Genomic DNA, 26745 nt, shown 5'->3' on the forward strand with positions numbered 1-26745 from the left:
TGGTGCATATATATTAATAATTGTTATCTCTTCTTGATTCAGTGTCCCCTTAGCCATTATGAAATGTCCATTTTTGTCTCTTGAGTACTTTTGCTGTCTTGTAGTCAGCATTATCAGATATGAGTATTGCTACACCTCTTTTTTTTGGATGTTATTTGCTTGGAGTATTGTTTTCCAGCCTTTCATTTTGAATTTGTTTTTATCCTTGGTACTTAGATGAGTTTCCTGTAGGCAGCATACAGTTGGATTTTCTTTTTTAATCCATTCTGCTACTCTGTGCCTTTTTATTGGTGAGTTTAATCAGTTTACATTTAGTGTAATTATTGACACTTGTGAGTTCCCTATTGCCATTTTATATCTTGCTTTCTGGTAGTTTTGTGTCTTGTTTGATCCTTCTCTTTCGTTTTTCTATCTTTTGTTTTTATTTGGTTGTATTCCATACATCTTTCCTCTGTTGCTATCTTTTTTATCTCATGTGCTTCTGTGGTTGTTTTTTCAATGGTGGTTACCTTTGAGTAATGAAAAGGGTCCCTACCCTGTTCATTGTAGTGAACTATTTTGTGAGTACTTTTGCACTCCATCGTCCTTTGCTACTGTTAATCTCCATCCTCTCCCCCCCTTTCTTTTTGTTGTTGTCACAGTTTAAATTTGGTTTTATTGTGTTCTTCTTGGAGCTTTTATTTGTGGCTCTGTTTTTTTTTTGTTCTTTGTATCTGATTGGAGAACCCCCTTTAGTAATTAATTCCTGGAGTGGGGGTTTTCTGATGATAAATTCCCTCATCTTTTCTGTATCTGTGAATGTTTTTATTTCTCCTTCATATTTGAAGGATAGCTTTGATGGGTATAGTATTCGTGGCTGAAAGTTCCTCTCTTTCAGGACTTTAAATATTGGGGTCCACTCTCTTCTAGCTTGTAGAGTTTCTGCTGAGAAATCTGATGATAATCTAATGGGCCTTCCTTTATATGTTGTATTCTTCTTTTCCCTGGCTGCCTTGAGAATTTTTTCTTTGCCATTGGTTTGTGTCAATTTTATTATGATGTGCCTTGGAGTAGGTTTGTTGGGGTTAAGAAAACTCGGAGTTCTGTTTGCTTCTTGAACTTGAGGTTTTAGTTCTTTCCACAGGCTTGGGAAGTTCTCATCTATTATTTGTTTATGTTCTCCATTCCATTTTCTCTCTCTTCTCCCTCTGATATACCTATTATTCTTATGTTATTCTTTTTGATGGAGTCAGATAATTCTTGTAGGGCTATCTCATTTTTTTTAATTTTTGAGTCTCTTTCTTCTTCTCTCTGTTGTGCCTCAAGTTGCTTGTCTTCTATTTCACTAATCCTCTCTTCTATCTGACCTGTTCTATTAGCTAAGCTTGTTACTTCGTTTTTCAGCTCGTGAATTGAGTTTTTCATCTCTGTTTGATTTGTTTTTATAGTTTCAATTTCCTTGGACATATATTCTTTGTGTTCATTGAGTTGTTTTCTGAGCTCCCTAAATTGCCTTTCTGTGTTTTCTTGTATATCTCGGAGGATTTTTAGGATTTCTGTCTTGAATTCTCTGTCATTTACCTCCAAGGTTTCCAATATATTAAATTTTTTCTCCATAAATTTTTCCTCATCTAACTGTGTTACCTCTCTTTCTTTTGTATCCATGATATTTGATTTTCTCTTCCGTAATGGCATCTGAGGGTGGTTTTGTTGATAGTATTAATGAGATTTAATAAAGAATAAAAAGTTAAAAAAATAAAAAATCGAAGAGTTTTTTTTTTTTTTTACTTTTATTAATTTTTAGAGAGGAGAGAGAGAGAGAGAGAAGGGGAGGGAGGAGCAGGAAGCATCAACTCCCATATGTGCCTTGACCAGGCAAGCCCAGGGTTTTGAACCGGCGACCTCAGCATTCCAGGTCGAGGCTTTATCCACTGCGCCACCACAGGTCAGGCTGAAAATCGAAGAGTTTTTTTAAAAAAAAAATTAATAATGAAATAAAGAAAAATAAAATAAAATAAAAATTTTAAAAAAAGGAAATTATTCCCCCCCTCCTTTTTTCCTCTCCTCTCCTCTCCCCTCTTTCTTGAGAAAATCTTGTGGTGAACTGTGAATTATAACAAACAATGCCTGTAATGGAGGGCCTGAATTGGGGAAAAGTATTAAAGGGTCAAAAAAAAAAAAGAAAAAAAAAAAAAAAAGAAGGGGGTATGGACCCACAAAAAGCAAATAAGGAAAAAATTTGGGTCAAGAATAAAATGATTTGCTTTTAGGTGTTGGTTGACTAAGAGTTATGATGAGAGGAATAAGAGGAAAACAGAAAAATGGGGGGACAAATTAAAAAATTACTATTGTATTTAGTGGAACAAGAACTAGATAAAATGGAGAGCCAGGGATGGGAGCACTGCTAGTGAGTTAAAACGGTGAAGTAAAAACCCCCCAAAATGCCACAAACATAAGTTTGAGTCCCAGATAAGATAATTTGTTTGTTATTGAGGTTTGAATGAGAGGAGATGTAAAGGAGAAAGGAAGAAACTAATATAGAGGGAGAAAAGAAAGAGAGAGAGAGAAAAAAAGAGGGAACCACTAAAAGAAGAAAAAAGAAAAAAGAGTAGAGAGAGAGAGAGTGAGAGAGTTAAGGGTTTTGGAGTGCAACCCTCATAGAGAGAAAGGAAGAGGAGAGAAACGATAATGGGAGATGTAACACTTATGGGTAGTGTAGTTCAAGGAGAGGAGAGAGTAAGACCGGCAGTGAGTTAATCGGCCAAATTGGAGGAGGAAAAAAAAAAAAAATCAAGGATGAAGATAAGAGAAACAAACGAACAAATATAATAAAATGGGATAGGTTATAAAGTCTGCAGATTATTCTTGATTTTGAGAGGTTATCTTCTTGCTTTTTCTTTTCTCTCCCTCTTCCTGGTCGGTGACTCTGTACCCCGGGTTCTGCCCCTTTGGCATGCTCAGGTAGAGGTTTGCAGTTGATAAGTCTCTATGGCGATGTCATGTATTGTGCTTTAGTCTTGTTGGCAGTCGAGGCTCATTAGCATTTATAGGCTCCAACAGTGAGAGAGTCCGTGTTCCTGGAGCCTTTCTCCTAGTCTTTCCTTCCTCAATTAGTAGCCTGATAATCCAGCTATGGGGTTGCTGCTGCCTCTGCCTGGATAGTAAGAGGCTCAAAGAGCTGGCAACTCCCCACTCTATTTCCACTCAGCACAGGGCTCTGGGTAAGGCTCAGTCAGTCAGAGCTGCTAGCATAATCAGGTGGGGTTTCCGCCCACTCAAAGACCTCTGGCTCTGCCACTCTGTTCGGTAACACAGGCGGGCGCCCACTTCCGGGGCGCTTGGAGGAAACTCTCGCTCACTATCTGTGTGCGCAGACCAGGATATCCGGCCAGCAGTCTCATGCTCTGAGTGAAACCCCCAACCGCATGGAAAAGTTTCAGCGTTGGAATTGGCTCTCACTCTGTCCCCGTGCGCGGCTTTTGCAAGGCGCTGGGGCGGCCCGAGATTCCGCTTTGGCCCACACAAAGGCCCCTGACTCTGCTTCTTTGTGCGATAACACGGGCGCGCACTGCCGAGGCACTCGGAGGAATCTCTCGCTATCTGCGCACGCAGACCAGGATATCAGGCTGGCCGCGTTTCCCTCTGAGTGAAACCCCCACCAGCACGGAACAGTTCCACCGTTGGAATTAGTTCTCGCTCCCTCCCATGTGTGGCTTTCCCAGGGCGCTGGGGCTGCCCAGAGATTCCGCTTTCAGCCCACACAAAGGCCTCTGACTCTGCCTCTCTGTGGGGTAACACGGGTACCCACTCCCAGGGCTTTGGAAGGAATCTCTCACCCATTATCTGTGCGCGCCGACCAGGAGATCGGGTAAAATGGCTGCCCCGCTTGTCTTTCTTTCTTTGGGTTTGGTGCAAGTATTAGCTTGTATTGCCCTGGTTGCCACAGGATCAGTTTTTCCTCGGCTTGGATCTCCGTGCCACAGCCTGGTTCGGCCGTTTGTGCCGTGGCCTGGATCTATTCACCCCCTTTGCCTGCCTCAGTTTCTATATTCACGGATCCCAGAGAAAGCCGCCCTGTTTAGGTTAGTGAGGAAGGCGGAGCATTTCTTACTTCCTATTTCCTTTGGAGTTTGGTTATATATTTAGCCAATTTTTCGCTCGACCATACCTTCGGGTGTATTGTGAAACATCTGGAGGCTCCAAGGATAGGTTTTTCTGTTTCTGGTTGAAGATCTTGTTGAGTTTTGGGGGAGATTTATCGGTATCGCTTCCTACCCCATTACTTTGACGTCATCCTCAGGAAGTGGCATTTTGAACACAAAACTTCTGTGTTAAAATTACGTAATAGCTATAGCAGTGTGGCATGAATTATGCATGCAGTATTCAGAATTAGGCTGAGACTTTTAGTATTTTTTTTGAATATTTATTGATTTTAGAGAGGGAAAGAGGGGAGAGAGAAACATTGATTTGTTGTTCCCCTTATTTATGCATTCTTTGGTTGATTCTTTTAATGTGCTTCTGACCAGGGATCAAATCCATAACCTTGGAGTACCGAGACAACACTCGAACCAACTGAGCTCTCTGGCCAGGGCTAAACTCTATTTTTTTTAAGATTTTGATTTAGTGGTTTTAGAGAGAGGAGAGAGGGAAAGTTAAGGGGAAGGAGAAGAGAGAAGCACCAGTTCGCAGTTGCTTCTCATATGTACCTTGACCCGGGAAGCCTGGGGTCTTGAACTGGTCACCTCAGCATTCCAGGTTGATGCTTCATCTACTGCACCACCACAGGACTTGCTGGGGCTAAATTCTTTTTTTTTTTTGTATTTTTCTGAAGCTGGAAACGGGGAGAGACAGTCAGACAGACTCCTGCATGCGCCCGACCGGGATCCACCCGGCACGCCCACCAGGGGCGATGCTCTGCCCACCAGGGGGCGATGCTCTGCCCCTCCGGGGCGTTGCTCTGCCACAACCAGAGCCACTCTAGTGCCTGGGGCAGAGGCCAAGGAGCCATCCCCAGCACCCGGGCCATCTTTGCTCCAATGGAGCCTTGGCTGCGGGAGGGGAAGAGAGAGACAGAGAGGAAGGAGGGGGTGGGGGTGGAGAAGCAAATGGGCGCTTCTCCTATGTGCCCTGGCCGGGAATCGAACCCGGGTCCCCCGCACGCCAGGCCGACGCTCTACCGCTGAGCCAACCGGCCTGGGCTGGGGCTAAATTCTTGAGTACCATGTGAGAGTATACTGATTTCTTACCCAGATAATCTTTTTATTTTTGCTAAAAGAGCTCCAACCTGAGCTCCCTGGCCAAGCCATCGACCTTGGGCTCAAGCTGGTGAGCCTTGCTCAAACCAGATGAGCCTGCGCTCAAGCTGGCGATCTTGGGGTTTTTGAACCTGGGTCCTCTGTGTCCTAGTCCAACGCTCTATCCACTACGCCACCGCCTGGTCAGGGCACAATTGTTATTTTTTGCAGAAGAATTTGGAGTCTTAGAAAGGACTTTGCCCTACTAGTTAGATGTAGGGCTAGGATTGTTACCCACATTTCCTGTGGGTCAGGAGAGTCTCCTATTCACTTTTTTTCTATTATCTATTAGTTATGTTGTCTTGGGTATATTTGAGACTGGTTCCAAATTGAGAGGCTTTTTCTTGAAAAAGACCTGTGGTAGAGCAATTTGAAGTCTTTACACTTGCCTATATTTATATGTAAATGTTTGAAGATGTTGATAGTGGCTTTTCTATACGGGTATAACTAAAAACTGGTGTGTATAGTTGACCCTTGAACTGTGTCAGGGGTCCCCAAACTTTTTACACAGGGGGCCAGTTCACTGTCCCTCAGACCTCTGGAGGGCCGCCACATACAGTGCTCCTCTCACTGACCACCAATGAAAGAGGTGCCCCTTCCGGAAGTGTGGCAGAGGGCCGGATAAATGGCCTTAGGTGGTTGCATGCGGCCCGCGGGCCGTAGTTTGGGGACGCCTGGTAAGTTCACTTACATGTGGATTTTGTTTATTTTAGTGAGAGAGACAAAGAGAAAGAGAGAGGTACAGACAGGAAGGGAGAGAGATGAGAAGCATCAACTTGTAGTTGTGGTACCTTAGTTGTTCATTGATTGCTTTTCTCATATGTGCCTTGATGGGATGGGGGGGACCTTGCTCAAGCCAGTGACCATAGGATTATGTCCATGATCCCACGCTCAAGCTGGTGAAGGCAGACCTTGGTGTTTCTAACCTGTGTCCTCATCATCCCATGCTGACGCTCTATCCACTGCACCATGGTCTGCTCAGGCAGTAGTAAACACTTTTAAAGATCTATTTGAGCTTTGATATATGTATCTTTTGAGTTATGCCTTGGAATATCTGTTGGTGGGAATTGTAAGTTTGAAAAGTTGAAGATATTTTATTTTCTTCTGTACCAGGCCTTATGAACAAAAGCTGGGTATTGAATCCAGGCTTCTTTTATATTTGGAAATTTTTTTTTTGTTTATTTCTTTATTTTTTAAAATTTATTTTAGAGAGTAGAGAGAGAGAGAGAAGGGGGGAGGAGCAGAAAGCATCAACTCTCTATGTGTTTTGATCAAGCAAGTCCAGTCTTTTTTTTTACTTGTTTATTTTCATTCTAGAGAGTGGAGAGAGAGAAGTAATTTCTTCCTTTCTTTTTTTGCGAGAGAGACAGAAAGAGGGACAGATAGAGACAGACAGGAAGGGAGAGAGATGAGAAGCATCAAATTAAAAAAAAATTTTTTTGTTTTTCTGAAGTGAGAAGCAGAGGGTGGCAGACAGACTCCTGCATGTGCCCGACCAGGATCAACCCACATGCCAACTAGGGGGCGCGACGCCCTGCCTATTTGGGCCACTGCTTCATTGCAATTGGAGCCACTCCAGCACCCGAGGTGGAGGCCATGGAGCCATCTTCAACGCCCAGGCCAACTTTGCTCCCATGGAGCCTTGGCTGTGGGAGGGGAAGAGAGAGATAGAGAGGAAGGAGAAGGGGAAAGGTGGAGAAGCAGCTGGGTGCTTCTCCTGTGTGCCCTGGCCGGGAATCGAACCTGGGATTTCCACACGCTGGGCCGATGCTCTACCACTTATTTTATATTTGAATTCTTGTGTAAGAACCAAAAGTAAGGTCTAGGATCATGTTTTAAATTTTCTTTGGAGCAGTGTTTCTCTGGGAGTTTCAGAATGGGGCATTGTTGGTGTCAGAGTGAGCCAGGAATACCATGTGTCCTGAATGCTGAATATGGGGACAGTCGTGTACACTGGTGTTTTTTCAAATGCTGTTAACTCATGATTGAGAAACCTCAGAGACAGAAAGTTAAAGTTTATGACAAATACATTTATTTCAGGAGATACTAAGCATATTCATGAGTTAAACTTATACATTATTCTATGTGGGTTTTTTGTTTTTTGTTTGAGGTATAATTGACATTGAATAATTAGGAATAGAATAGCTGGATAATGTGGTAGGCATATGTGTTACTCTTAAAGAAACTGCCCAACTGTTTTCTTTTTTTTTTTTTTTCCATTTTTCTGAAGCTGGAAACAGGGAGAGACAGTCAGACAGACTCCCGCATGCGCCCGACCAGGATCCACCCGGCACGCCCACCAGGCGCGACGCTCTGCCCACCAGGGGGCGATGCTCTGCCCACCAGGGGGCGATGCTCTGCCCATCCTGGGCGTCGCCATGTTGCGACCAGAGCCACTCTAGCGCCTGAGGCAGAGGCCACAGAGCCATCCCCAGCGCCCGGGCCATTTTTGCTCCAATGGAGCCTCGGCTGCGGGAGGGGAAGAGAGAGACAGAGAGGAAAGCGCGGCGGAGGGGTGGAGAAGCAAATGGGCGCTTCTCCTGTGTGCCCTGGCCGGGAATTGAACCCGGGTCCTGCGCATGCTAGGCCGACGCTCTACCGCTGAGCCAACCGGCCAGGGCTGCCCAACTGTTTTCCAAAGTGGTTGTACTACTTTACGTCTACAAACAGTTTCTCTGTGTTCTTGCCAATCTTCGTCTGGTCAATCTTTCTTATTTTAGCCATTTTAGGTATACAGTGGTACCTTGAGATATGAGTTTAATTCATTCTGTAACCGAGCTCATAAGTTAGTCAACTCATATATCAAACAAATTTCTCCCATTTAAAATAACTGAAATAGATTTAATCCGTTCCAGTCCTGTGAAACATCCCCAAAGCATCCTAAATTATGAAAAAAGACATGTTTTTAATTAAGAAACACACATGTATACTTTGCCAATGCATAACAAAATACAGTATATGAAATAAAAGAAAAAAGTGTTATTTAGTACTGTATTCTTACTTGGAGACAGACAAGTGCGGCTAACAGGTGAATGGCGGAGGAGGAAGGAGGGAGGAAGAGATGCAGGCACTGTAGACACGTAAACTAAAACTGCACTTTCTTAACACTAAATGTAAACTAAAACTGCATTTTCTTTAAACAAAATTAAAACTGCACTTTTTTAACTTAAAACAAAACCACAAAAACTTAATTGTAAAAAAAATGCACTTTCTTAACTTTAAACTTAACCTAAGCTTAACATTTCGTATTTTTCATTTAATCATCACCTGTTTTTGCCTTTTTGGCTGCACTTTTGGCACTTTCACTTGCAGGACTTTTGAATAAAAATCTATCCAAAGAGGTTTGCTTTCGCCTGCCTTTTAAAATGTTACGGAAACGTGACAAACAAGTGTCATTAAAAAGTGCTGAAGCACAACCAGTTGAAACTTTTTCTGGATGTTTCTTTTCAATGAAACTTGAAAGCTTCTCCCACATTGCCAGCATGTCTTTAATTTCACTTGTAGAAATCACTTTCTCCGGCTCTACTTCCTCCTCACTACTAATCTCTTGCAGAAGCTCTGTATGTTGCATCATCTGTAGCTCCTTCAACTCCTCAGTTGAGAGTTCCTCCTCATGTTCCTCGATGAACTCGTTTACATCACCTTCATCTACCTCCTGGCCCATTGATTTTCCAAGGGACACAATCTCCTCCAATGCTTCTACCTCAGTCTCTGTCTCTGGTTCAAATCCTTCAAAGAAGTCCCTGTCTACAACAACATCAGGCCATAACTTTTTCCATGCCGAGTCAAGTTTCTTCTTGTAACCTCTTGCCCACGCCAAGTCAATAATTGTAAACACATCACAATGTTGTAGTGATCTTTCCAAAACTTTTGAAGGGTTAGAATTGTATTCTCAATCATCTCAAAGCAGCGGCAGGACAGGTGCTTTGTGTAAAGCTTTATAAAGTTGGAAATGACCTACTGATCCATAGGTTGCAATATTTAAGTCATGTTGGGTGGGAGGTAGAGGATTTTCACAAATTTGAACTCATGGAGAATGTCATTTTCAAGACCAGGTGGGTGGGCTCGAGCATTTTCAAGGATTAGTAATGCTTTCATCGGGAGTTTATTTTCTTGAAGATATTTCTTCAATGCAGGACCAAAGATGAGATTTACCCATTCAGTAAAAACTGCTGCATAATCCATGCCCTAGCATTGGTGCGCCACATAACCTGCAGTTTTTCTTTAAGAATCTTGTGAGTCTTAAAGGCTAGAGGATTTTCAGAATGATACACTAGCAGTGGCTTTACTTTACAGTCACCACGAGCATTTGCACACAATGCAAGGGTCAGACAGTCCTTCATGGGTTTATGGTCTGGCGGCAGCTTCTCCTCTGCAGTGATGAAAGTCCTCCAGGGCATTTTTTCCAAAACAATCCTGTTTTGTCACAGTTGAACACTTGTTGGGGGATGTAGTCAGCCTTTGCGATAAGTGCAGCAAAACATGCTCTGTACTCCTCAGCTGCCTTAACGTCAGCACTCGCAGCTTCGCCATGCCTCACCACCAAGTGGATGCCAGATCTCTTGAAATTTTCAAACCAGCCGTGACTTGCCTTAAACGTATCTTCTACTGCCTCTTTTGAAGTTGATGGTTCTTTCTTCTTCAAGTTGTAAATAATATGGGCCTTTTTGTATATTACAGTCTCCGTCACAGTATCTCCTGCCAGTTCTTTCTCTTTCACCCACACCAGCAGAAGCTTCTCCATTTCTTCATGGATATTTGTCCTTAATTGGGACAGAATTGTAGTTCCTTTCGCTGGATTTGCGCTTTTGATGGCATCCTTTTGTTTAAGGATGGTACAAATTGTAGATGTGTTGCGGTCGTACAGCCTTGCCAGTTCAATCACTCGTACACCACGCTCATGTTTTTCTATTATTTTTTGCTTTACTTCTATCGGCATCATTCTCTTTTCACCACTGTCCCTCACTTTTTTCGGCCCCATGGTAGCACACAAAAAAAGTTAGTTAAAATGCAAAAATGATGCAAGAACGAGTACAGCGCACGAGATTTGACTTGATTCTGTGGATTACACATGAGAAAGAACGAGAAGCTGGTGTTGTGCTGCCTACATGCCAACTAACGACAGCTTCCCAAATCACAACTCGTATCTCGGAATTTTGCTCGGATCTTGAACAAAAATACTGACTGAGTCACAGTCGTATCTTAAAAAAGTATGTTGGTCTGCTCGTATCTCAAGGTGCAACTGTATAGTAATCATCCCGTGGTTTTAATTTGTATTTCATCAGTTGTCAGGGATATTGAACATCTTTTCATGTGTGTATTTACCATCTGTATGTCTTTGGTGAACTGCCTGTTTAAATCCTTTGCCCATTTGAAAAATTAAGTTTTGGCTCTGGCCCGTTTGCTCAGTGGATAGAGGGTCAGCCTGGTCTATGGATGTCCTGGGTTTAATTCTCCTCCATATCCCTTTCTCTCTTTTTTTACCTCCCACAGCCAGTGGCTCAGTTGGTTCAAGCGTTGGCCTTGGGTGCTGAGGATGGCTTGGTTGATTCGAACTTTAGCCACAGATGGGGTTGCCTGCTGGATCCTGGTTGGGGTGCATGTGGGAGTCTTGTCTCACTATCTCCCTTATTCTCACTTAAAAAAAAAATACAAGAAATTGCCTAATCTGAGGTCATAAAGATTTTATCCAGTGTTTTTCCTTTTATTATATAAGTTTTATGGTTTTAGATTATACATTTAAAATCAGTGATCTGTCTTGAGAAAATTTTGTTTATGGTGCAATATATGGATCAAAGTGTTTTGTTTTTTTGACAAATGGATATCCAGTTATTTCAGCACCATTTGTTGAAAAAATTATTTTGACAAAAAATAATTTGTCAAAAATCAGTCCTTTGAACATTTATCAAAAATCAGTCCTTATACTATATTAATAGAGTTAAGTATTGTTAGCTCTCAACATTTCCTTTTTTCTTTTTTTTTAAAGCTGTTTGACTTTTTAAGGCTTTGAATCTATACATCAATTTATTGTCTATTTAAATCATCTTTAATTTCAGCAGTTTTGTAGTTTTTATTGTACATGTTTTTCACGTTTTGCTAGATTGATTCCTAAATATTTAATATTTTTTGATACTATTATAAAATGTTTTTGAAATTTGCTCTCTAATCAGGTCTTGTCCAATAAGCATGTGGCTCCTGATCATCTGTTGCAAATTTGCCAGCGCATCGGTCCCATGTTGGATAAAGAAATTCCACCCAGTATTTCAAGAGTTACTTCTTTACTTGGTGCAGGAAGGCAGTCTTTGCTACGTACAGCAAAAGGTACCTTAATTTGAAGAAGTGTTCTGCTTTGTATTACTAGCTTGATAATTATTATAATTGTGAAGTAATGTGAGCATTGTGGAAGAAAGGTTATATGTAACTATACACCATGCTGTGGACTATAAAATTCTCTGCATTTAGCATAGACATTGAATTTTATTACGTGTTTAATGAGTCCTTCTGCATTTAAAAAACTGAAGGTGTAGATGTTAAGCTAAAAACTTTGAATTTATTCTGAGATGTGTTTGAGGTTTTATCAATGTGAGTTCTTAAGCCTTCATTTTGTAGCTCACTTATAACTTCATTGAATGTAATTGTATGTGTCTAATAAACTCTTTAAATGCTAGAAGTATTTCATTTGATATTTAGATCTTTGAAAGCCCTTTGTTACAAAGGGGAAATGATTTTCTAAATTTGGTAGCAGTCTGAAAACAAGCACCCAAAATATGTAATTGCATGGTTCTTTTTTCACCAAGTTATTTTGCTAAGTTATGTGGTAGCAAACTGTTGGAATTGCTGTTCTTTTTCTGTTAGCTTGGTAAAAATCACTTAGACTAAGTATATGTATGTGATATGAACTATGTATACAACGTGGCTTAACTGCTAATGGGCAAGAATGTTGGCTCTTCTGATCTTGAGCATACATCACGTTCATCCCCCGTGATTATTTTTTAAGATCTGTTGCTGCTGTGATGCTGCCTCTTAGCTGTACCAGCAGTATAAAAAGCTTGACTGAGAAAGGACCACCCTCCCTCTTGGTTCCATGCCAGACTGGTTTGTCAGCTTGAGTTGTTTCTTAGTGCTCTGTGGCCATGCCACACTGTGGCTTGAACCAGGAAACTTCGTATTCTTCTTTCTTCTCTGTCCCTATTCACCTTATAATTACTCTGTTTTAGGTTGTTATATAGTAGTTACCTGAGTAGCCTGTTTTCTTTACTTGTGTCAAGCTCAATGTCGTTTTGTGACAAGCACTGCTTTAGAACTGCTGGCAGACAGTAGAGATGTCAGCAAGCTGTCCTAGGGTAGAGACCATATTACTCTTTGTTTTGTATCAGTGCCACGGGAGGATGCCTGGTAACTGCTCTTTGATCAGGATAGTGGTAATGAATCCATTTATGTAAAACGGAATATACCTGTTAGTTTGGGGCACCCGAGGCTCAGTGGAGGTTTAGTAGGATGCCTTTCTTCCCATCCTCTTTTCAGTTGTGAAAAAGCTAATTTCTAGCACACCATAATCTGTGTTTTGCTGCTCCCTCCTATAGATGGGCAGACATTTTTCTTAGCATATTTGCTGATAGGTCAAAGAGGGATGGAACTTTAGAATTAGTGTTCTGAATCGTAGTTTGTACATATGTGCTCTTTTTTAAAGATCAGCTATAACCCTTAAACAAGAAGAAAGACATTTAACTTTGTCATTTTCCAAAGGAGATTCAAGTCATGGTAATATTGGCCAAAATTAATTTTAAAAATAACATCTGAGTAGTTAATTAAATCAAAGATTTCCATATAGGTCAAAGAAAGTAAAATTTTCCTTAAAAATTTTCAGATTTGGTCCTGCTGTGATTAAGACTTTTTATCATTAATTGTATGGTTTAATTCCATATTAAAAAATAACTTATTTGGTAGCAAATGGGACTTAAGAGTCAAAAGATCTGGTTTTGTGGTCCATCTTGACTAATCACTTGCAGTGGATCTGTTTAAAGGCCCTTGAACCTCTGAGCCTCAGTTACCTCACTTGTAAATTGGCGATTCATACCTACCTCACAGGGTTGTTGTGAGGATCCCATGAGATAATGTATGTGGAAAGCACTTTGTAAATTGTAAAGTGCTACATAATGTTAGTTGTCGTTGCTGTATCTGAGATGTCTGAAATTTCTTTTTTCCTTTCAGAAATAGTCTAATAAACTTCTAGGGCTTTTCTGTTAAGTATATTAGTTGGTAAAACTTTGAATAAACAGTTTATTAAAATATACGTAAGTATTCTATAAAATCTTTCTTGGGGTTAACTGTCAAGATTTTATGTGTATCTAAAATTCATTTTAAAGACTGCAGGCACACAGTTTGGAAGGGCTCTGCCTTTGCTGCTCTTCATAGAGGAAGACCTCCTGAAATGCCGGTGAACTATGGTTCCCCACCAAACCTTGGTAAGTGAGGCTGGCCTTTCAGATGTCTGAAACCATTCTTCTAATCTCTTAACCATCTTTGTAACTGCTGTGTAAAAATTTAAAAGAAAATACTGGTGGATACTGGTGGTGGCGTTGTTTCAGTAGTAACAAGGACTGATTTCCAGATTTCTTATTTAAAAATAATTACTAAAAGTAATAAAAATTAAAGGAAAGCAATTTCACTGTAGGAAAAAGTCTGAACCAGTGGTTATAATAGAACAGAACTGAGAAGAAACCTGTGTTATTAGGATTTCTTGAACATAGATTTTTGTTTTGGAGTTTTTCTTAGCTTTTTACATACTGGCACCCCTTAACCATCTTTGTTGTGTTTATTTCCTAGTGGAGATACATCGAGGCAAACAACTCACAGGGTGTTCCACTTTTAGCACAGCATTTCCAGGAACTATGTACCAGCATATAAAAATGCACAGAAGGATTCTTGGACATCTATCTGCTGTTTACTGTGTAGCATTTGATAGGACAGGACATAGAATCTTTACAGTGAGTTAATATTTTAAACTCAATTTACCTGGAGCATTTGGGCATTCATCAGAATCTTCTAAGAACTCTTATAAAGCATATAGATTCTTAGGGATTTTGACTTACTAGGTCTGGTGTGGGGACCTGTAAATTTGCATTTTTGGTGTCTCAAGTGATTCAGATACAGATAGTCAGGTCTTGTGCAGTGGGCTGTGGTTCTTGGGCATGATTATCACAGTGTTTAAAAATATGCTCACCTAAAACTTCTTCAGCCCATTCTAGACCTACTGAATTGGGTTAATTTCTACTATGTGTATTATCCAAAGTCAAACCAAAACCCTTCCTATAAATACCCAAATCTCTACAGGTGATTCATACTCACATTGAGTATGTACTTACTAATTCAGGGAAATTGATTACTTGAACACTTAAATATTATAATTGTTGTAAAACTATATAAATATTTGAAATTTAATTTACATTTTGAATGTTTTAAGGAAAATTAGCATGGGCAGGCAGTTTACATTTTATGTCTCAGATGTGAGATTTTTGTGTAGATACCTATTTGCAGAATGGATGGATGTTGGCTGGTACTATAAATTTTAGACTCTGTTGTTTGGTTGTTTAAAATGAAGGTGCTAGTCCTATTATTTTTTAGTTATTTTTGGGAACAACTACTCTTGTTTCTCAGCCTGTGAAATGTAGATCTGTTTTAACTCATCAAATTATTGAGCTTGATGTGAACTAAACTCACATTTAACCATTGTTCTTGAAATAGGCAAGCCATGAACTTTTTTTTTTTTAATTTATTTATTTATTTTTTTGTATTTTTCTGAAGCTGGAAACGGGGAGAGACAGTCAGACAGACTCCCGCATGCGTCCGACTGGGATCCACCCGGCACGCCCACCAGGGGCAATGCCCTGCCCACCAGGGGGCGATGCTCTGCCCCTCCGGGGCGTCGCTCTGCCATGACCAGAGCCACTCTAGCGCCTGGGGCAGAGGCCAAGGAGCCATCCCCAGCGCCCCCGGGCCATCCTGCTTCAATGGAGCCTCGGCTGCGGGAGGGGAAGAGAGAGACAGAGAGGAAGGAGGGGGGGGTGGAGAAGCAAATGGGCGCCCCTCCCATGTGCCCTGGCCGGGAATTGAACCCAGGTTCCCCGCACACCAGGCCGACGCTCTACCGCTGAGCCAACCGGCCAGGGCTAAGCTATGAACTTTTAGTTGGACTTATTACTTGACAGAGAATTTTGGGAAGAGTATTTATAATGTGGTCTGATCCATAGAAATGAAAACTTCACATTATCTTTATGTAGACATCCTTTGATTTGAAGAAAACACTCAAAGTGTTCTAAGCATGAGTCATAATCTACAGAGTATTCTACAGTTGGAAAGAGAGAGGAGGAGTTATAGCTAATTTGAGTGATATGTAAATGGCATTCTTTTAAATGATGTAAAAGATATCTGTATTAACATTTATCTTGGGTGTATTTTTCTCAGGGTTCAGATGATTGTTTGGTGAAGATATGGTCAACACACAATGGCCGCCTATTATCCACATTAAGAGGTCATTCTGCAGAAATTTCAGATATGGCTGTAAACTATGAGAATACAATGATTGCTGCAGGGAGCTGTGATAAAATCATTAGAGTGTGGTGCTTGAGAACTTGTGCCCCTGTTGCTGTACTCCAAGGACACACGGGGTCAATTACGTCTTTACAGGTAAACTAACATTAATGGGCACATTTGAATATTATCTCCTTTTCCTTTAAAACTCACTTTGGAGATGAGAAATAGTAATATGCTTATAATTATATGATCTATTTAAAATTTAGTAATCGAAAAGATAATTTTTCTTGAATCTTGGAAGAATGATATAATAAATATGTAATGCAATTAGAGCTTTATGTGAATGCTTAATAGATGACTTACTGCTTCCTTTAGGTTTATGATTAAGCTGAATGACTCAGTTAGAAACACCACTAGTGCATAGAGTGTAGGCCTGGGATGCTGAGGACCCAGGTTCAAAACCCTGAGGTCACTGGCTTGAGTGTGGGCTCATCTGGCTTGAGTGCAAGGTCAACGGCTTGAGTGTGGGATCATTGACGTGACCCCATGGTCACTGGCTTGAGCCCAAAAGTTGCTGGCTTGAAGCTCAAGGCTGCTGACTCAGCTGAAGCCCCCTTCCATACACCCTCCCGCCACCCCAATCAGAGCACACATGAGAAAGCAATCAGTGCACAACTAAAGTGCAACAACTACGAGTTGATGTTTCTCATCTTTCTCTGTCTCAAAAAAAAAAAAAAAAAAAAAAAGAACTGGTAATCAGTTAATGATTTTTCTACTTTCAAACTTGTGGATTTTGATAAGCTAATTAAATTTGCTGAAGTACATATATTTAAACTCGTTCTTATTATGCAACATAATTAAATGTCAAAATAACCTGGAGATGTTTTCTCTGAACATATGTACCCTGATTTATTAATGTCACCCCATTAAAATTAATAAAAAAATGAATGAATAAATGGAAAAAATAATTTTTATTGATTTTAGAAAGAAGGGAGGAAGGGAGAGAGAGATGGAGAGAGAGAGAAACACTAATCTGTTGTTCCACTTATTTATGCATTCATTTGATTCTTATATGTGTCCTGACGGGATTGAACCTGCAACCTTGGTGAATCAGGACAAAGCTATAACCAACTAAGCTACCTGGCAAGGCCAAACTTACTTTTAGTCCATATTCTAGAACTTATATTAAAACAGTTGCTTTTAACATTTTTTTTTTTTTTTTACAGGGACAGAGAGAGATAGATAGGGACAGAGAGATAGGAATGGAAAGAGATGAGAAGCATCAATCATCAGTTTTTCGTTGCGACACCTTAGTTGTTCGTTGATTGTTTTCTCAAATGTGCCTTGACCGCGGGCCTTCAGCAGACCGAGTAACCCCTTGCTCGAGCCAGTGACTTTGGGTCCAAGCTGGTGAGCTTTTTGCTCAACCAGATGAGCCCGCACTCAAGCTGGCAACCTCAGAGTCTCGAACCTGGATCCTCTGCATCCCAGTCCGACGCTCTATCCATTGTGCCACCGCCTGGTCAGGCTGCTTTTAACATTTAAACCCTTCATTTTATTTATTTATTTATTTATTTATTTATTTATTAGTATTTTTCTAAATTTGGAAACGGGGAGGCAGTCAGACAGACTCCCGCATGCGCCCGACTGGGATCCACCCAGCATGCCCACCAGGGGGCGATGCTCTGCCCATCTGGGGCGTTGCTCTGTTGCGACCAGAGCCATTCTAGCGCCTGAGGCAGAGGCCACAGAGCCATCCTCAGTGCCCGGGCCAACTTTGCTCCAATGGAGCCTTGGCTGCAGGAGGGGAAGAGAGAGACAGAGAGGAAGGAGAGGGGAGGGGTGGTGAAGCAGATGGGTGCTTCTCCTGTGTGCCCTGGCCGACGCTCTACCACTGAGCCAACTGGCCAGCGCCTAAACCCTTCATTTTATATACTTGAAGAGATAGAGCTTGTAAGGAAGCATCTTTGAAGAAATCATAGGTTAAATCCTAGCTCCTTATAAAATATATAACCTTGGGAAAAAATCATAAAACAGGTTATAAACTATACTCTTTGAGATGTTGTAATGATAAGTGTGTGGATCATCTTTAAAAAACCACCAAACCCAATTCTTCCTCTTTCTTTTCTGCTAAATGGCAGTGCTGGTCTTCCTTTGCTAAACTCCTTTCCTTTTCTTCTTCTTTTTTTTTTTTTTAACTCCTTTTCTTGAATGTCTCATGGATCAGCAAGTTGTATTGCTTCTTTCTTCCTGACTTTCCTCCCCATGCTGAGGGTAGAAAAGATTAAGGTTCTTTTTTTTTTTTTTTTTTTTTTTCCTGAAGCTGGAAACGGGGAGAGACAGTCAGACAGACTCCTGCATGCGCCTGACCGGGATCCACCCGGCACGCCCACCAGGGGCGATGCTCTGCCCACCAGGGGGCGATGCTCTGCCATGACCAGAGCCACTCTAGCGCCTGGGGCAGAGGCCAAGGAGCCATCCCCAGCACCCGGGCCATCTTTGCTCCAATGGAGCCTTTGCTGCGGGAGGGGAAGAGAGAGACAGAGAGGAAGGAGGGGGGTGGGGGTGGAGAAGCAAATGGGCGCTTCTCCTATGTACCCTGGCCGGGAATCGAACCCGGGTCCCCCGCACGCCAGGCCAACGCTCTACCGCTGAGCCAACCGGCCAGGGCCAAGATTAAGGTTCTTGTATTAATTGGATTGATTGGATTGAATCTTGGCTTTTTAATGTTAACCTGTTTCCTCTCAATCAGTATTGTATATTGCCATCAGACAAATCTTTCGGTTGCCTTAACTGTTTTGCTAACCACAGTTACCTCTGAATTTGCTGTTATTGGGTCCGAATTCACTACCCATTTCAAAAAATGAACACTTCAGTCCTATAGATCTTTCCATTGCTGTCACCTACCATATTCTCTATCGCATTTATATTTTTGTTCATGTTATTTCTTCACCCAGGATGTGTTTCTTGTTTTCTATGTATTTTCTTTTCTCTTAAGGCTTGGATATCTCTGGACTGGATTGAACTTTTTCTTCAGCTTGTTTGTGTAGTATAGTTGGCTCTTAACTAAATACAGATGTTAGCCGTATTCTGAAGTTACAATATAATTTTTGTATTTTTTTACAATACTCTTACGGTTTTTAATTTTTTTTTTTTTAAGTGAGAGGATGGGAGACAGTGAGGCAGACTCCTGCATGTGCCCCAATGAGGATCCATTCAGCAACTCCGTCTGGGGTGGATGCTCGAGTACTGAGCAATTTTTAGCATCTGAGGCTGATGCTCTCCAGTGGAGCTATCCTCAGAGCCTGGGGTCACTCTCAAACCAGTTGAGCCACTGGCTGCGGGGGGGGGGGGGGGCGGGGGGAAGGGAGATAAGGGAGAAAGGGAGGAGCAGATGGTTGCTTCTCCTGTGTTTCCTGACCAGGATTTGAACCCAGGATGTCCATATGCCAGGCCGATGCTCTATTCACTGAGCAACCGGCCAGGGTGTTTTTTATTTTTAAGATTTTATTTATTGATTTTAGAGAAGAAGGAGAGAGGAGTGGATCAGGAAGCATTGTAGTACTTGCTTCTCATATGTGCCCTGACTGGGCAAGCTCAGGGCTTTAAACCAGCAACCTCAACATTCCAAGTTGATGCTCTATCCACTGCATCACTACTGGTCAGGCTTAAAAAAATGTTTAAATTGTGATTTACTAGGAATTTATCCTGGTGTACAATCTGGAGGATAGATCCAGGTTTTTCCCCCCAGATTGCTGCATAGTTGTCCCTTTATTATTTTTGCACCGATTTATTGTTTCTTCACCTGGTTTGAGATGGCACCCTTATCTTAAGTCTTGTATTAGGATCCATTTTAGAGTTTTTTTTTCCATTGGTTATTCTGTCAGTGTACCTACTGTGCCCTATATAGTTTTGATTATTTAGGCTTGGTGATAAGTTTTCATAGTCATAGGACTAGATCTTTACTTTCTCTTTGTAAAACTTTTTTTGTCTCTTTTACTGAGATTACATTTGTAAATTAATTTAGAGTCAGACTTTCCTTTTTCATTGTTACACTTTCACTGTAATAGTGTCTTCTGTATTTTTGTATTTCTTATATTTTAGAGCATCAGTTGAAGTTAAGTTTGAAAAACTATTTAAATTAAACCTTTTGTAGAAGCTCAGGAAACTGAGTTATATTGTCATTGCTTTTTAGTTTAGCCCAATGGCCAAAGGCTCTCAAAGGTACATGGTCTCTACTGGTGCTGATGGGACAGTTTGTTTTTGGCAGTGGAATTTAGACTCCCTGAAATTCAGGTAAGTGACTTTAATCATGTAATAAGCTTTCTTGTTAAATGTTATGATTTAGTTTAATAAAGTCTGCTTGCAAAGAGAAATTATGGATTGTGGCTGCCTTTTTACTTTTGAACTTAATTTTTATTTTATCCAGCATATGTGCTATACTGACTAGTTACTGTTTACAATTTTCTATGTAGTAGTTAGATATGTAAAGGAAGCATGGCTATTATTCTATTTTAATAGGCACATTTTGTGAAAAAAAATGAGATAGCATATATGTGAAACATTTTAAAAGCTATCAGAGAATGTATAATTAGATACATAGACATTTAGGCAGGATCACTTAAGAATAAGAAGACCTGAATTTGAGCCTTTGCTGCACAGTGCTGTACCCACCAGCCACATGTGACTGTCAAGTGCTCCAGATATGGCTGGTGTAATGGAGATTAATTTAGATTTAAAAACTGATACCTGATTCAGTTATTACAAAACTTCTAAGCATATTTCAAACTACTTGAACTTGTGAATTTAGTTTTTCAACTGTAGGTTTTATGAAAACAATATTTGATGAAAACATTACAAGTGAGATTATAAGTATGCAGTACACTTTGAAAGATTTCAAAATTTTAATATGAAAGAATCTAAAGTTCTCATTAAAATGTCTTTAATGTTGTGATATTTTAGATATCTTGGGTTAAATGAAATGAAACTAATTTCATCTTCTTTCACTTTATTTATTTATTTTTTAAGTTTAGTGAGAGGAGGGGCGGCAATGAGACAGACTCCCATATACCCCCTGACTGAGATCCACCAGGCAAACCCACTAGGGGGTGATGCTCTGCCCATCAGGGGTGTTGCTCTGTTGCTCAGCAACCTAGCTCTTCTTAGCACCTGAGGCAGAGGCCATGGAGCCATCCTCAGTACCCAGGGCCAACTCGCTCCAATTGAGTCATGGCTGCAGGAGGGGAAGAAAGAAAGAGAGAGAGAAGCGAGAGAAGGAGGGGTGGCGAAGCTGATGGATGCTTCTTCTGTGTGCCCTGACTAGGAATTGAACTTGGGATAGTCATACACTAGGCCAGCGCTCTACCACTGAGCAACTGGCCAGGGCCTCTCCTTTCACTTTTGCTGTAACTACTAAAAATTTTAAAGTTAAAAATATGGCTTGCATTTCATTTTTGTTGGACAGTACTATACTTTGGTGGTTTATGTCCTGCAGCCTTGATGCTGAATTTTCTTAGACTCTCTAAGCTGTTGTCACTTCAGTTATAAGATGGGGGTTAGTAGGCCTGCTGTTTCTTAAAATTAATATTTAAACCATGTTAATGTGTAAAACTAATTTTAAAATACCATCTTTTAAAGTCCACGTCCTTTGAAGTTCACTGAAAAGCCTAGACCAGGCGTTCAGATGCTTTGTTCTTCTTTTAGTGTTGGTAAGTACTACTTTTCTTAGTTTTATTTTAGCATTTATTGGGTGACCACATTATTGTTAAGAGCCTTTATCAGATAGATAATAAATGACTGATGTTTATTTCATTAGGTTTAATTTGTGTTAATTTCATTAGTTTCTTATGAGTCTTCCACTCCTCCATTCTCCCTTTTTCTGACTTTGAAAAGTAATCCCAGTCAGTGATGGAAGAGATAGCTGGCTAAAGGCTCAGGGTATCCACATCAGTGATTCCTGTGTCATGTGTCCTGACAGTATGATATACCAAAATTCTTATTTTCTTTTAACAGGCTAACCTGTATATTTTTGGTACTTCAAATTTGTTTTCAACACATCTTGGTGAAATTATTCCCCATTTTCTTTTCTTGCTCAGTGAACTTAATGTGATAACCTTTCTGTTTAGGAGAGGTCAAGGATTTTTTCCCTGTCAAGGTCTGAAAACTTCAAGAGGTGAACTTTATATTCCATAACTAGTTAGGTATAAAGTTGTCTAGAAAACAGAGCCCCTTTACCAAACATTTTTAGAGCAGCAGCACTTAAGGTCATTGCTACAACTAATAAGACAGAGGGCAGTAGTGAACATTTCCAGATTGAATTAACTTTTAAAAATTAAAGCTGCATCTGATTTTTTTTCCAGCACCACAAAACAATTTTTTCTTGCCAGCTGGGTGTCCTATAATTGAACCCAGTTCTATTACTATCTACCTAGAAAATAGTGAGAGATGCCACAGGTTAAAGGTTCAGTCCTACATGATTCTCCCTGCCCCATTTCAAACTTCAGACCAAGTTGTCACCTGTGCTTCTGACCCACTGCCTATAGATTAGAGATTTCCACAAAATCCTCCTTGGAAGCTCTCTGAAGTCTGTTCTTTGGAGGTTTTAATGGAAGCTTCCTTACATAGACATGACTCAGTAAATCATTGCCCATGGCGATTGATTCATCTCTCTTCCTTCTCTCTCCCCAGAGAGTGCACTGCAAGTTCCAATCCTCTAATCACATGGTTGGTTCTCCTAGCAATCAGCCTCCCCCCACCCCTTCCCCTTTCAGTGCTTTCCAAAAGTCACCTTGTTAATATAAATTCTGGTGTGGTTGAAATGAGTTTGTTGAGAATATCAAGATATCTTTCTTGCTCTTTTTTTTTTTTTTTTTTTTTTAAGAGCACATGCGAAAGTAAGACAGGGACAGACAGGAAGGGAGAGAGATGAGAAGCATCAACTTATTGTTTCGGCGCTTGAGTTCATGGGTTGCTTTCTCATATTTGCCTTGGCAGGGGGGGCGCTCCAGCTGAGCCAGTGACCGCTTACATAAGCCAGTAACTTTTGGCCAGTGACCATTGGCTCATGTCTGTGATCCTGTGCTCAAGCCAAATGAATCTGTGCACAAGCCCGCGACCTCTGGGTTTTGAACCTGGGTCCTCAGCCTCCCAGGCTAATGCTCTGTCTACTGTGCCACCGCCTGGTCAGGCTGTTTGTTGCTGTTAACACTTAGGAGATCTCGAAGGGTTTATGAGCTGTGCCATAAATGGCGATGAAGAGCAAATATATATATATATATATATATATATATATTTTTTTTTTTTTTTTTTTTTTTTGTATTTTTCTGAAGCTGGAAACGGGGAGAGACAGTCAGACAGACTCCTGCATGCGCCCGACCGGGATCCACCCGGCACGCCCACCAGGGGCGACGCTCTGCCCACCAGGGGGCGATGCCCTGCCCCTCCGGGGCGTAGTTCTGCCGCGACCAGAGCCACTCTAGCGCCTGGGGCAGAGGCCAAGGAGCCATCCCCAGCACCCGGGCCATCTTTGCTCCAATGGAGCCTTGGCTGCGGGAGGGGAAGAGAGAGACAGAGAGGAAGGGGAGGGGGGAGGGTGGAGAAGCAAATGGGCGCTTCTCCTATGTGCCCTGGCCGGGAATCGAACCCGGGTCCCCCGCACGCCAGGCCGACGCTCTACCACTGAGCCAACCGGCCAGGGCCAAATATATATTTCTTATTATAAACCTAATATCACACTACATCAGTGGTAGTCAACCTGGTCCCTACCACCCACTAGTGGGCATTCCAGCTTTCATGGTGGGTGGTAGCCGAGCAACCAAAGTATAAATAAAAGGATAGATTTAACTATAGTAAGTTGTTTCATAAAGATTTATTCTGCCAAACTTAGCAAAAATTTGACATAAAGTACTTGGTAAGTAATTATTATTATATGCTTTAACTTGCTGTAACTCTGCTTTATAAATTTTATAAAGTAAAGTTACTTCCCTACTTTATAAATCACCATTACTGTGGAACCGGTGGGCGGTTAGAAAATTTTACTACTAACAGAGATACAAAAGTGGGCGGTAGGCATAAAAAGGTTGACTACCCCTGCACTACATTATATTAATGTTAAAATGTCTTTCTATAGTGAATTGGAAAATGGGTCTATTGAGCTAAACTTTTGAAATAAGAAATCTTGCTTAATTTAATACAGAAATTTGGTTTCAGCAGATATTTGTTATAAACTCGATCTTTGAACCTAAACATTTTTATTTCAGGTGGTATGTTTTTAGCCACTGGTAGTACTGATCATGTAATCAGAATGTACTTTTTGGGTTTTGAAGCACCTGAAAAAATCGCAGAACTTGAAGGCCACATTGTAAGTATTCACATTTTAAAGTTGGTAGATTAATTTTAATAATATTCCTGTTGATATGTATTGTTAACAAAAATTGATATGGATTCTAATTTTCATTTTACTGTAGGAGGAATTGCATTTAAAGGTGAAGGTTATTGACAACTCAGGGAGCACCTTGACAGTGCTGCTATTTTCCAATGGTTTATGCAGCTTTAAGTTCAGAATCTTGATTATGACAGTTGATTTTGGGTGGGTTAGGTTCAAGTGGGCCTATTTATCTTAACCATGCTCATGAAACCAGAATACTATTTTATAAATATTAATGTATAGTAAGATATATAACAGTATTCTGAAGTTTTGGTTAGTGAGCAGGTCATGTTTTCTCCTAAATGAAGTTTTGTGAGGTTATTTATAAACATAGAATTAAATCATTTTAAAAGAAGAAAAATATTTTACATCTAAAGAATCTTAAAACCATACACATATGCAGCCCTGTTATCAGCTGCTTATTAAACCTTTATATTTTGATCACCTTACACACACATCAATTTTTATACAGATATTTTACAGTATGTCTGTCTTTGAGACGAGAGCTATGTTTTAGTAGTCCTTTTAGATTCATAGTTCAATTTTTTGCACTTAAATGTGTAATTCACATTTGAATAATAAGGCTAAGCAGTACAAGTGCAGAACTCTTGTAAAAAATGTGCTTTTAGCTCAAAAACCTTTTTGTTTACAGATTATGCAGATGATGTCTTTCTGTTTGTTCTTCCCCCTTCTCGCCCCCCATTTAGGATAAAGTTGACAGTATCCAATTTTGTAACAGTGGTGATCGGTAAGTGTGCTTATAATTCTGGGTTACATGTATGCTTTTAGGCAGATGTACTGGGGTAAATACAAGGGTTGGCAAAAGTAGGTTTACAGTTCATATGGAAAAAGACATGCAGTTATGGTATTACAATAGCTTTATGAACTTTTTTTTTTTTTTTTTTGTATTTTTCTGAAGCTGGAAACGGGGAGAGACAGTCAGACAGACTCCCGCATGCGCCCGACCGGGATCCACCGGGCACGCCCACCAGGGGGCGATGCCCTGCCCCCCCCCCCCCCCCCCCCCCCGGCGTTGCTCTGTTGCGACCAGAGCCACTCTAGCGCCTGGGGCCAACGAGCCATCCCCAGCACCCGGGCCATCTTTGCTCCAATGGAGCCTCGGTTGTGGGAGGGGAAGAGAGAGACAGAGAGGAAGGAAAGGGGGAGGGGTGGAGAAGCAGATGGGCGCTTCTCCTGTGTGCCCTGGCCGGGAATCGAACCCCGGACTTCTGCACGCCAGGCCAACACTCTACCACTGAGCCAAACGGCCAGGGCGCTTTATGAACTGTTTTATTACTCACACTGGCAAACCTACTTTTGCTCACCACTGTATATTAGTTGAAAAGTTTCTGGGGCAGTGGGAAGTACATGAAGTGTAAGTTTTTAGGATTGTAGTTTCTGCTGTCTCCTGTGACCAAATGTAGGTCTCCTTTAGCTTACATCAGCTAAATTTTTTTCTCTTTTTGTTTTTATTGGATCTATTGGGGTGATATTGGTTAACAAAATTATACAGGTTTTAGGTGCACAATTCCACAACGTATCATTTGTAAACTGTGTTGTGTGTTTACCACCCCAGGAGAAGTCTCTGTCCCTCACCATTTATCTCCCTCTATACCCAACTTTATTTCTCCTTAACCCCTCTCCTTTTGTAGTTTTTAGCACTTCTTTAAAAGGTTATTTTTACACAGTTGCCAGCATAAATTAATTTGAGTTTAAGAGTTAAGATGCTTCAAATGGAGCTAGTGCTCTTACTAATTTTCTCGTATGTCTTTATACTCTCGCATCCTCCACCCCACTCCAGGTGTTATTATCTTCTCGAAACTCAATCTTTTTGACAAGCTAATGATTGACTTTGAAATTTGTTTTACTTCACACAGCCAAGAAAATTATAGCAAACCAGATTTTTTTCATTTAGATATACTTTAAAGCAGGCGTCCCCAAACTACGGCCCGCCCGCGGGCCGCATGCAGCCCCCTGAGGCCATTTATTTGGCCCCCCACCGCACTTCTGGAAGGGCCACCTCTTTCATTGGTGGTCAGTGAGAAGAGCACTGTATGTGGCGGCCCTCCAACGGTCTGAGGGACAGTGAACTGGCCCCTGGTGTAAAAAGTTTGGGGACCCCTGCTTGAAAGCCCTGTCTTTTGATTTAACACCTATAGATTTACCTGTAGTCAAGATAGCTACACTAAAAATGTTTTGCTTGTGATTTTAACTGTCGCTGTTGGTAGCATGTATGTGAGTATAAGGTCCTTTTCCCCCCCTTTTATTAAATTTAAGGTTTTTAAGTGGTAGCAGAGATGGAACAGCACGGATTTGGAGATTTGAACAGTTAGAATGGAGAAGCATTTTATTGGATATGGCTACCAAAATCTCAGGGTAAGTTGAGATGGTTCGTTTTAAAGTAGGTACATCATAAGTACTTGCTTTGTTCAGGGGACTGGAGCTATCCCCTTTTATGAAGAGCTGTTGAAGTGAATGGCTTCCTCCTGCATGTCTGATAGATACTTAAATCTT

At 41.0% G+C, this 26745-nt stretch overlaps 1 protein-coding gene across 6 annotated transcripts in view; it reads left to right on the plus strand.

Annotated features, from left to right (window-relative positions):
- The window catches only part of BRWD1 (bromodomain and WD repeat domain containing 1), a 147538-nt gene that overhangs the window by 18733 nt on the left and 102060 nt on the right, over positions 1-26745 (plus strand). For all 6 annotated transcript variants that reach the window (XM_066370173.1, XM_066370175.1, XM_066370177.1 and 3 more), the window contains exons 5-13: positions 11444-11594; positions 13640-13738; positions 14100-14260; positions 15738-15959; positions 20002-20102; positions 21444-21514; positions 24065-24165; positions 24939-24979; positions 26509-26607. In XM_066370173.1, the coding sequence (XP_066226270.1) occupies positions 11444-11594; positions 13640-13738; positions 14100-14260; positions 15738-15959; positions 20002-20102; positions 21444-21514; positions 24065-24165; positions 24939-24979; positions 26509-26607 (1046 nt within the window). The remainder of the gene's footprint in view (positions 1-11443; positions 11595-13639; positions 13739-14099; positions 14261-15737; positions 15960-20001; positions 20103-21443; positions 21515-24064; positions 24166-24938; positions 24980-26508; positions 26608-26745) is intronic.

This window comes from Saccopteryx leptura, chromosome 2 (assembly GCF_036850995.1).
Source record: "Saccopteryx leptura isolate mSacLep1 chromosome 2, mSacLep1_pri_phased_curated, whole genome shotgun sequence".
Classification (NCBI taxonomy): domain Eukaryota; kingdom Metazoa; phylum Chordata; class Mammalia; order Chiroptera; family Emballonuridae; genus Saccopteryx; species Saccopteryx leptura.